The 12,518-nt window shown below is 34.4% G+C and overlaps 1 protein-coding gene across 13 annotated transcripts in view; it reads left to right on the forward strand.

The window, feature by feature from the left end:
* The window catches only part of BLTP1 (bridge-like lipid transfer protein family member 1), a 215,442-nt gene extending 203,153 nt beyond the window's left edge, over positions 1-12,289 (forward strand). For 12 of the 13 annotated variants that reach the window (XM_055385628.1, XM_019025467.4, XM_055385634.2 and 9 more), the window contains 6 exons: positions 2,446-2,697; positions 3,356-3,559; positions 5,331-5,525; positions 6,156-6,290; positions 9,091-9,256; positions 11,566-12,289. In XM_055385628.1, coding sequence (XP_055241603.1) covers positions 2,446-2,697; positions 3,356-3,559; positions 5,331-5,525; positions 6,156-6,290; positions 9,091-9,256; positions 11,566-11,782 — 1,169 coding nt within the window. In that variant the 3' untranslated portion in view covers positions 11,783-12,289. Of the gene's footprint in view, positions 1-2,445; positions 2,698-3,355; positions 3,560-5,330; positions 5,526-6,155; positions 6,291-9,090; positions 9,257-11,565 lie in introns of those variants that run through there. The other variant, XM_055385638.2, reaches the window with a different exon arrangement.
* The last annotated feature ends 229 nt before the right edge of the window (positions 12,290-12,518 follow it).

Here is a 12,518-nt window from a genome sequence, read left to right on the forward strand (position 1 = left end):
AAGCTACAACCATGTGCTTAGGCACTATTCTAGGCACAGGAGATCTAGTGGTGGACAGAATCACTACCCTCATGAAGCTCAGATTCTAATGGGAGAGAAAGACCATAATAAATTTACTAACTAAATATATAAGATAATTTCAGTAAGAGAGAAGTGCTAAGCAAAAGAACAAAACGGGAAGAATATAGAAAATGATTAAATGTGAGGATAGCTATTTTAGAAAGGGTGATCATTTAGGCCTTTTATGAAGTGACATTTTAGTGGAAATGTGAATGAAAGAACAAGGCTAAGATGTGGGGGAAGAGAGTTCCAGGCATCGGGGGATACTGAGTCCAAAGTTCCCCTAGTAGGAACAAACTTGGCTTGAGGATCATTAAGGTTGCCACTGTGGCTGGAACAGAAATGAGCAAGGACGAAAATGCCGGACATGAATTCACAGAGGTCTACTACAGGTAAGATTTTTAATATGATGGTTAGCTATCAGAGAGTTTTAAACAGATTTGATATCTGATTTATCTTTTCAAAAAATACTCCCTTTTAAAGCTCACTCTGGCTACTGTGTGAAGAACAGACTATAGGCAGTTAAGAATGGAAGGAAACCATTGCAATAATTACCATTATCATTGTTATGTACATAGTTACATCATTATTGTAAGGAAGCCATTGCAAGAGTCCAGGCAAGAAATGGTGGCTTTCACTAGGATGATAGAGGTGTAAGTGGTGAGAAACAGAATGAGGATAGCTTTTTAATAACTTTATTATCACAGAAGTAATATGTATACATTGAAAAAAACTAGAAAACACAAGAGAAGCAAAAAATAAAACCATCACATTCCACTCAGAAATCACTGTGAACACCTTAGAGCATACACCTCCAGATATTTTTCTGTGTATCTGTATATATGCGTACATTTTAAGAAAATATCAAAATTCATACCATTTTGTAGGTCAACAATCTCCAACTTTCCATTTTGCTAATTATCTCCTTTAGCTTTCAAAACACATTCAAATTTCCATGATTGATCTAAAATGTCCTCTATAATGGTTTTGTCCAAACCAGTTTATCCAATCCAAGGTCACAGGTTAAATATGGTTGTGTTCCTTTGCCTTCTTTTAATTTAGCACAGTTCATTTTTTATATGAACTGACTTGTTGAAGAGATGTAGCCAACTGTCCTAAAGAATTCCCTACCTTCTAGATCTTTTTCAGTTACTTCTTTGTGGTGTCATTTATGTTTTTCCTGTAGTCCATGTATTTCCTTTAAACTAGAATTTATATTAGGCATATAAAAATTGAGGGATGTTCTGCAAAATGCCTGGCCTGGATTCTTCAAAAAAACTCCTCGCCACAAAAAACAAACATAAAGGCTTAGGGAATTGTTTAAAGGAAAACATACTAGCTGAATACAATTCATGATCTTTGGTTGGATTATGGGTGAGAGGTACGGAAAACAGCCAAAAGGAACATTATTGGAATAAATGGAAAATAAACGTTGTATGTTTGATTAGTGCTTCTCAAACTTAACATGCATCTGAAACCCCTGGAGATGTTATTAAAATATAGATTTTGATATAGTAGGTACAGGTGGGCTTAAGAGTCGGCATTTCTCACAAGCTCCCAGGCAATGCTGATTCTGCTGGCCCTCTGACCTTTGAGTAGCAAAGGAATATGAGTTTAAAAGCAGTACTTAAAATAAGGGGGTCTGCATTTGATTTCTAGGTCTTCCAGTTACTGGTTCACTTAACCTCTTTGTTTTTCTGCTTATTCACTTGAAATCAGTCAAGATGAAATATCTAGTTTACAAAGTTATAATGAGAATTGAGAATTACATAAAATTCCATGCAAGTACTTTGTAACTCATTAATCATTACAGACATATTAGGTTTTGGTTTTTCTTTTTTTTTCTTTTTTTTTTTTTGGAGACAGGTTCTCACTCTGTCATCCAGGCTGGAGTGCAGTGGCACGATCTCAGCTCACTACAACCTCCGCCTCCTGGGTTCAAGCAATTCTCCTGCCTTAACCTCCCAAGTAGCTGGGACTACAGGCGTGCTCCACCGCACCCAGCTAATTTTGGTATTTTTAGTAGAGACAGGGTTTCACCATGTTGGCCAGGCTGGTCTCGAACTCCTGACCTCAAATGATCCACCCGCTACGGCTTCCAAAAGTGCTGGGATTACAGGCGTGAGCCACTGCACCCAGCCTCAGACATACTAGTTTTAATTATTTTTAGCAAGTTACTACTTTCCTTAGCTATATCCATCCTCATGCAGCGTCTTTTCCTAGAATGTCTCTTTATTAGCTATTGCTTAATGTTTAACAGGCACTGGACACTGTTTTCATCCCTCACCTGAGACTGTAGAAAGTAGCCACTTGCTGCCTCACTCTACCCTATCCAAGGGTACTCATTAGGCACTTCAGGATATGTGTTTTTTGGTTTTCTTGCAGTACTTGATGCAGCACATCATCGACACTGGCCTGGAGTATTGAAGGTGGTATCAGGATGCCACATATCCTTATTTCAGATTCCATTACCAGAAGATGGAATGCAATTTGGAGGATCAATGAGCTTACATGGAAATCATATGACACTGGCATGTTTTCATGGTCCAAATTTTCGTTCAAAATCTTGGGCCCTTTTTCATTTAGAAGAACCAAATATTGCTTTTTGGACTGAAGCTCAGAAAATCTGGGAAGATGGTAAACTGACACATTTCCAGCTTTTACTTTCTCCTATCTTCTGTTATGACTATAAATGACAATTGTATTTCTGAAGTCCATCTCTGTTTGTTAGCATGTATCTGACATGTTAAGGAGTTCACTGCCAATGAGTCAATATTTATAATGTCTGGAACATGTTAATTTCTGAACTTGCCATCTTACTCCATGTTTCTTACTTAGGCAATTAAAGTTTCTGCTGCTGTGGCTAAACATAAGTCATGGTAATAGTTACTGTAATCTTCCTTATAAAACCATGAAGTGAAGGCAACATAGTGGTAGTGTGAGGAAATTATTTGCCAGTCAAGACTATATTATAAAATATATAGGCAAGGCTGTGCTTTTATCTCTACAGTGATAAACCCATTTCCTTTGAGCTTTACTTTTCTACTTGGTGGTTTCTACATTGAGGGAAAAAAATGTTTGATGTTTGATGCTTTCTTCATCTTACTAGGGACAAATCCAATTACCACTAATAGAAGAATTATTTGTGAATTATTTGGTTTTTATCCTCATTTATTCTTCATTTTTATAGCCTTCCTATATATGACAACTGAATTTATAGCTCTGAGGCCACAATTATCATCTTGAATCTAAATATGGTTTATTACTTTAAAAAAGTATTTTTATTTTGTTGTAGGCTCCAGTGATCATTCTACATATATTGTACAAACACTAGATTTTCACCTGGGTCATAATACTATGGTTACCAAACCATGTGGTGCTTTGGAAAGTCCTATGGCAACAATAACCAAGATAACAAGGCGTCGCCATGAAAATCCACCCCATGGAGTAGCAAGTGTGAAAGAATGGTTCAATTATGTTACAGCTACAAGGAATGAAGGTTAAAATTTTGAGTCTTTGGAGAGATTTATTTTGTTTTTTCCATTTTGGATTCTGTTGACTGTGTTTAGAATTTAAATGGAGATGGTGTTTTCATTTCCTTAAACAATTTTCATTTTAATCTTGCTGGCTGACACAAGTAATAATTATTTAATACCACCCTGGTAATGTGGCATCTCATGGACTCAACTTATTTTAGATGTAATTGAAAACATTCTAAATAAAATTGGCTTTAAATAAAATTATTACATTGAGAAATATTTTAGGAAATATTTAGGAAATGATTCTGGAAAAATATTTTTCTAGTAATGCTAAAAAATGGAAGTTTGGGGAGGTTGTTACACAACTAAATAAAGGAATACCACAAACTTAAAGTTCGAATAGCTAGAACAAAATGAAACCAAATATTATCATTCTATCAAGTTGTAAGTTTAAAAGAAAGTGCTTTTGATAGTTTTTCTTTTCATTTGATTAGATACAACAGTCTTGTGATAGTGTGGTCATGATAACTTATTTTGTGGTGCTTTTCGGATTTGGGTTTATAGTATTGCTTTTACCAATTATCTCTGTGTATTGGAAAGCTGACTAGATTGACAGGTGTTGAGACTTTTCAATGTTTTACATAAAAATGACCTTTTTTCTTTTTTTTTTTTTTTTTGAGACAGAGTCTTGCTCTGTTGCCCAGACTGAAGTGCAGTGGCATGATCTTGGCTCACTGCAACCTCCATTTCCTGGGTTCAAGCGATTCTCCTGCCTCAGCCTCCTGAGTAACTGGGATTACAGGTGTGCACCACCATGCCCGGCTAATTTTTGTATTTTTAGTAGAGACAGGGTTTTACCATGTTGTTCAGGCTGGTCTCGAACTCCTGACCTCGTGATACACCCGCCTCAGCCTCCCAAAGTGCTGGGATTACAGGCATGAGCCACCATGCCCAGCCAAAAATGACCTTTTTTCAAAATGGAAAAGATTAGGCCCCATGAGAACAGTTACCATGGAACAGGCCATCTCATGGATTGAATAGAGACTGTTAAAAATGTTCCTAGAACAAAGGAGAATAAGAAAGTGAATCAGAAGATTATGCCTGTACTGACTATTTTACCTTCCAAACAGGGATTTGGGGGAAGGGGGATCTTTATGGCTGGAGTGTCCTAAAGCGCCTATTAGCATAATGAACTGCTGTCTGAAGAAAAATACTAACTATTATAATTCTAAGATCTATAAAAGATCTTTATAAAACTAAGATCTATAGTTTAATCATAGCACATATGTTGGGGAAAATCAGTACTTCTACCTGATTTCAAGACCAGGATCCTATTTAATCTCAAATTCTTTAAGAGTGAAGTGTTCAATCTATGGAGCCCTTTGGGCTTAGTGAAATTCCAACTTCAGACATGAATTCAGTTGAGAATAATATTCATTTTAAAATCCCAGAAACCAAAGCTAGAATGTATTGGGTTTATACAAATCCCATTATAAAGCTTTGGTCTTGACAACAGTGAGATACTGATATAGATATACTACATATATATCTATATCATATGTATATATATAAATATATGTATATATACATATGTATATATAGATATACATATGTGTCCATGTATATGTATATGTCTGTATACATAGATATATGTAGTATATCTATATATAATGTGATTCTTTCCAACTTTTGAAATAATAGTTCTGTATATTATAGTTGTCTTAAAAGCTATATAGGCTTGTCAATGCCTATTGTTTTAATTTGACTCTCTCTTTATCATTATGCATGTAGAGCTAAATCTACTTCGTAATGTTGATGCTAACAACACTGAGAATAGCACTACTGTGAAGAATTCTAGTTTGTTGAGTGGATTCAGAGGAGGTTCTAGCTACAACCATGAAACAGAGACTATCTTTGCATTACCAAGGATGCAGCTTGACTTTAAATCCATTCATGTTCAAGAACCACAGGAGCCTTCATTACAGGGTATGTAGAAAAACAATTTAAAGTTAATAAGAAAATTCTAAAGGCACTTCAAACTACTGCTGTGTTCCCATGGATTTTTTGTAATATTAATATCTAATGAAATTAATTTTCTAGGCAAAATTGATTTATTTTCTTATCAGCTATATGACCTCTGGAAAATTATTTAACCAACTTATACCTCTCTCTCCTCAGTAAAATGAAGAAGAATAATTGGACTTCATTTATAGGACTATTATGAGGAATAAATGGCATATATAGGTTGAGCATCCCAATCCAATAATCTGAAATGCCCTAAAATCTAAAATATTTTGAACACTGACATGATACAGGAAATGCTCATTGGAGGATTTCAGATTTTTGGGTTGGGGTTCTAAAACCAGTAAGTATAATGCAAATATTCCAGAATCCAAAATTTGAAAGACATCTGATCCCAAGCATAATTGGATAAAGGATACTCAATCTGTACTAGGGAAGTGCTTAACAAACTATCATCATCCTGTAAATCACATACAGATATTACTCATTTCTTTACAGTTGCATTTCATGTGGATGCATTTACATAGACCTATATAAATCCTTATTAATAGGAAGATGACTCATTTTATTAAATCTTTTACCATATTATTGCAGATGCCAGCCTGAAGCCAAAAGTAGAATGTAGTGTGGTGACAGAGTTCACTGACCACATTTGTGTGACTATGGATGCTGAGCTCATCATGTTTCTTCATGATTTAGTGTCAGCTTATCTTAAAGAAAAAGAAAAAGGTGGGTGGAATACTCTTTTTCTTTTAGGCTGCAAGAATGGCAGCTGTCAATGCCATTTACATGAATTGTTATGGTCTAATGAGAAAATGAGTGGAATATATCTCCTGTGAGTTGAAGATATCAGTAAATAGTGTTAGACTATCACAGACTTTCTGAGTACTTGCTATATATACAGCACCAACGGTGTTTTATACTTTACAAAGTGTTTCTGTATACATTATCTTATGTACATTTTCAGTTAGATCTTACAGGAGATTCTTGAAAAATAGGAAAATGTGAGAAAATACTGCAAATCAAAGTGAAATGACTAAAGAAACAACTACATAATAAAGAAGCATGAGTTATTCACCTAATTGTGAAAACTGAATTGAGAAAGCTGATAAATGTTTGGAATGCAGAAAACATTTTCTTTTTAATAAATTATTTAAATCTCAGTGGTGGTATTTGGGTTCATGAGCTTGCTAACATTGGTTTACACACTGGTAACTTAATGTTTACCCATTAAGAAATGTATGGTGGCTGGGGGCGGTGGCTCATGTCTGTAATACCAGCACTTTGGGATGCCAAGGAGGATGGACTGCTTGAGCCCAGGGCTTTGAGACCAGCCTAGGCAACAAAGTGAGACCCCATTTCTACAAAAAATACAAAAATTAGCCAGGTGTGGTGGCACATACCTGTAGTCCCCAGCTACTGGGGAGGCTGTGAGGTGGGAGGATCGCTTGAGCCTGGGAGTTCAAGGCTACAGTGAGCTGTGAGCCATAATCGCACCACCACACTCCAGCCTGGGTGACAGAGATCCTGTCTCAAAAAAAAAAAAAAAGTATGGCAGCCCTAATATCTGGAATTAGCTAATATATTATAGTACTCTGTAACTGTTTAAAAGAATGAGGTAGTTTGAAATGTAATGATTTGGAATGCTTATAAAATATATGGCCATTTATTCATTCAATAAATATTTATTGCACCGTTATGAATATACAATGGTAAAATCACATATGTGCTTCCTAATAAATAACTTGGAATAAATGTAATTTGTTCAAGTCACACTATAATACTGTTTCATTTTCTTCATGAGGAAAAAATATAAAATTTGTCTTGACTTTTAAAAATAAAGATTATCAAACGACCATGTTGAAAGAGTACAAAGGTAGCATAGCATACATTGAAATGCTCTTTTATTAATATTCAATTGAGATGTGCCCAAAATTCAGTGAGAGAGTAAAATCAATAATGATGGCTGGGAGAAATCTATATGACCTCAGTAGAAACTTCAAGTAAAATGACAGAAACTGTATAATAGGCAATCTTGTATATTATATATAAGTAGATAAAATCTTCACATACAGCCCCAACCGATACCAGTCACTGGCAATCCTTTTTGTTTTTATGCCTTAATATTTAAACTTAATGTAGAAAAAAACAGATTCAAGACAAACCTGTGAAGTTCAGAATTATTTTCTAGTCTACCTATATTTGAAAACCTGACAAATTTGTTTCTCTTGGTTATGATGTGAAACATTTGTCATTTTATGAAATAGTGTGTTGGTCTTGGTCTGCCACAAACTACGTGTATTTCTAAAAAACAACAACAAAAAGACCGTTTTAATATAAACTGTTATAAAACATTTCAATGGGAAAAGGGGGTGGATTTACAATAACAAAATATATGTGTGAGGATTTCAATTATAAATAAGTTATTACAAACAACAAGCACTTCGTTTTGGCCAAAATACTCAAACATACCTGAGAAAATGCTTAACAGCATGTCAGACTATACCAGAATCAACATATTTAGAGAACATCAAAATAAATTGTGGCACTGTAACCACCACCAGTAATAAACAAAAACCCAGCAACTGAGCAGGCCTTAACTGAACAGGGCATCTGTGTTCTTACGTAGTGCGTTACTATGGCTTCATTTTGAGGCTCATTCCCAATCAAGTTATAACCAGAGCTATATAACACATATTACCTAATTATTCAATTATTTCACGTCCAATTTGTGTATTGAAACTAATGCCCTAAGAGGAAAGCTGTATTCATTAAATAAGATCATATGAAAGTATTAATGGCAAAAACTGCAATTACTTTTGCACCACCCTAATACCTATGTTGCAGATTACACTTTATATATAATTATTATAGCCAATTAAAAGACTTGTCTTTATAAAGAGTGAAAAGCCTGCTTACATAAAAACCTCTTTAGTACCACTGTTCAAATATATATACAACTAGCCATTAGCATACAAAAACCATTGAATTACACAGCTTAAATTAATGAATGGTATGGTGTGTGAATTATATCTCAAAGCTGTTAAAAAAAAAAAACAAAAAAGGGAGGGGGGAGGGATAGCATTAGGAGATATACCTAATGCTAAATGACGAGTTAATGGGTGCAGCACACCAGCATGGCACATCTATACATATGTAACTAACCTGCACATTGTGCACAGGTACCCTAAAACTTAAAGTATAATAATAATAAAATAAAAAATAAAAAATAAAAAAAACCTACTACAGCCATTCTTTAGGAAACCTACGACTATCAATTTCAGTGCCATAGGCTTGCTATCAAGTCAATGATCTCAGCATTTTTTATCATTAATGTTGACACTGTTAATCTCCAAGAATTATCAATAATTGGTACTTATGGCTTATTTTAAAATATTATTTTTAAGAAATGCAATTAAATGCGGCTTTGGCCAGGTCATAGATAAAATGAGAAATGAAACCAATTCTGTTCTAATTCTTATGGTGATTTAACATAAATGTATCATACTAATCTAAATTTTCCTTATAGCCATCTTTCCACCTCGGATTTTATCTACTCGACCAGGACAAAAAAGTCCAATTATTATACATGATGACAATTCCTCTGATAAAGATAGAGAAGATAGCATCACTTATACTACTGTGGACTGGAGAGATTTTATGTGCAATACATGGCATCTAGAACCTACTCTTAGGTAAGTAATGAGTATATACATTTTACCCATATGCTAAGGGATTACTATGAGCAAAATGTTATGAATAATGTAAGTTACATACGATTATCAAAAAATATATTCAGAAGTTAGTCTCCTGTAATGTCTATAGCTTCTGTGTGCTGTCTTTGCTGCTTCTTTCTGTATTTGTTTCTAGGTAAGGCGAATGAAGTACAAATGTTGAGAATAGCTCAGCACTGATGAGTTGTCCAATGGGTGACATTACTAAAATATGAGAATAATTGTCCTTCCACTGTTCCCATTAGTTTTTCACCTTCTCACCAAGATGTTATTTTCAGGGTTTGAGGTAGCTACTGTAAACTGTTTTGTTACTTAGTATGGCAAGATGCAGCAGAAGTCATATTTAATTGTTAAGGAACTATTTTAATTTCTTGCTGTATATATGTCATAACACTGAAATAAAACCTGCAGCATCACAGTGCCCCTCTCTTTGCATACTAAGCATTATAAAACTATGCCTAATATCTCAAATTTAACACTATCAGATTAAGGTTCCCTTACTGAGTCATGGTCTACTACAATTATCCCAATTAAATCACTATCCCAAAATTTCAAAAGTATTTTTTAGTTTCAGTTATATTTATGACAGTTTCTATAACTAGTGGTGCTTGCTTTGTGTGTCCTTGTTTGTGATTAACACTAACAGCCTTCCTGTTTTTTTCCTTTCATTTCATCTGCTTTGTTAATCCTGTTGTAACTGTCTGAATCCTGAAATAACACTATTTTTAAAAATCCATTACATCCCAGCACAACATTCTGCAAAATGATATACATTTTATTTAGATAAGGTTTTTATTCAGACATATTTATGTCACAAAATAATTCCAAAATAAAATCTCCATTATGCAGTGAGGACTCTTGTATAGGCAGAAAGTACTGACTTGGTGTGTTAATAAATAATTGGCATACAGTAAAATTTGTTGTAACTAAATAAGCAAAACACTTTGGTACTAATAGTGCATATACCCATGAGAAATATTAACTGTTAAAATACTGCAGAGGTCCTAATGCAGAAAACTATTTGTAAAATCTGTTTTGTATTTGCAAATTTAAATAATAATGTATTTAAATTGAATACAAAATGAATTTAGGTTCAAGTGAGCATAAAAATAGTTACCATATTCCTTTTTTTTAGCAAACTATCAAGAGTAACTAGTTAAGTAATGTGGTGTAGTGGTAGAGAGCGTGGTTTAAGAGCTCTGGCTGTAAGCCCAGCTCTTTTGCATAGTAGCTGACTGAGCTAGGCCAAAACACCTAACCCCTCTGTTCTCTCTGCCTCAGTTGACTCATGAAAAATTTGGAAAATGGTATTACCCACCTTGTAGGATCGTTACACTGGTTAAATGAATTAACGCAAAATGCTTATAACTATTTGAGTTTGAGGAGATCAATGCCTAACCACCCCCAACCCCCACCCTGAGTTCAGAACCAATTGAAATAGTGGGAGAGATTAATAAATATGGATAAAGCTGATAACAAGACATGTGGCTTAGATATATGGCAACAATGGCTTTCTACAAAGTTCAGGTTTGTTCCTACCTGCAGGGCATCGATGCAGAACTTAACTTCAGGGAAGGGTGGGATGGGGGTTGCTGGAGTTGTACAATCAGCAGCTCTATGTATGTACGTAGCCACACACAACATAGAATACTCTAGGGCTAACCTGTTTAGGGGCTTGCTCCTGAAAAACCTGTGGTATGAAGGAACAGACTAAAATGAAGGGCTCCCATGAGGGAGGAGGGTACTGAACTGTTACTTCCTCCGTTAACTTTGCCTGTTGGATAAATCATCAATACAGGGGCAGAAGGTGGCCAGGAGCGGTTCAGTAACAGCTGTTTCTCCACGTATAAGGAAATAGCAAGAATAGGGAAAAAATGGTTCTCCCTTCAAGTATGTTTAGCACATAGCACTCAGTAAATTTTAGCCTTTTTCTCCCATTATGCCACATGCTTATGAAATCTACTTAAATTAACCAGATGTCCTTTTATATGTTTAAGATAACTGTATAACAGGCCTAAAATATTCAGGATGAAATACAGTAAACACTATTGCTGTGTTTAGGTTGTCAAAGATATTTATAATCATACATATATTATTTTTTGAATGCGATTATTATGGTGAATCCAGGAATTATGGGCTCATTTATACAAATGTACTTACTGAAAATATTTTGTCTTGAGTATATTATAGAGGCTTAGTGATGTTCTTTTCCTACCATTAGAACCATGCTTTAGGGCATTACACTCCTTAATAACTAATTTTTATTTTAGATTGATTTCTTGGACTGGAAGAAAGATTGATCCAGTAGGTGTTGATTATATTCTTCAAAAATTGGGCTTTCATCATGCTAGGACTACTATTCCTAAATGGCTTCAAAGAGGAGTCATGGATCCACTGGACAAGGTTCTGTCAGTTCTTATCAAAAAGCTCGGTACTGCACTACAGGATGAAAAGGAAAAGAAAGGCAAAGACAAAGAAGAACACTAAAAAAGTAATTTGATCTGTGAACAAATTATGATTGTGTCTGTTTTATTACACGAGTGTTTTTTTAGTATAATAATTTTAAATATAACTTTAAAATAATTCTAAATTTGTGGCTACTATAATTAAAAGTTTGTAAGTTAACCTGTTTGTTCTAGTTCCATCATTCTGTGTACAGTGAAGTATTGCATGATAATGTAAATTTTGTGAAAAACTAGATTAAAATATATAACTGCTTGTTATGGTTTATAATTATATAATGTGCAATACAATTCCTGCATCTTTAAAATGTCTGCAGAATAACTGTGAATTTTTTTGTTATTGGATTGGCCGTAACTTTTAGAAAAAAATCTTGTTGATAATGTGATTTTGGGGAGGTCATTAATTGCTTTTTCTTTTTTAAATGTTGACTTATATAAATACCTGTTTGTATATAGCTTGAGTAATTGTGATATGATTGTATACCACTAAAATATTGTTAACTATTGTAATAAAGTCACAGTAATGGTTTAAGTCTGTAGTAGTTTTTCAATCTTTTTCTCCTTTTTATAATTAATAGATGCCCATGCTGTGTCACAGCTGATCAGATGCTTTCATAGAAGATGATGATTTATACCTATATTAGAGTTGGGCCATAGGTTCTACCTCTGTGGATTCAATGAACTGCAGATCAAAAACATTCAGGAATAAAAAAAATTCCACCCAAGTTCCAAAAAGCAAAACTTTTGTATTTACCAAGTAC

Source organism: Gorilla gorilla, chromosome 3, assembly GCF_029281585.2.
Source record: "Gorilla gorilla gorilla isolate KB3781 chromosome 3, NHGRI_mGorGor1-v2.1_pri, whole genome shotgun sequence".
Lineage (NCBI taxonomy): Eukaryota > Metazoa > Chordata > Mammalia > Primates > Hominidae > Gorilla > Gorilla gorilla.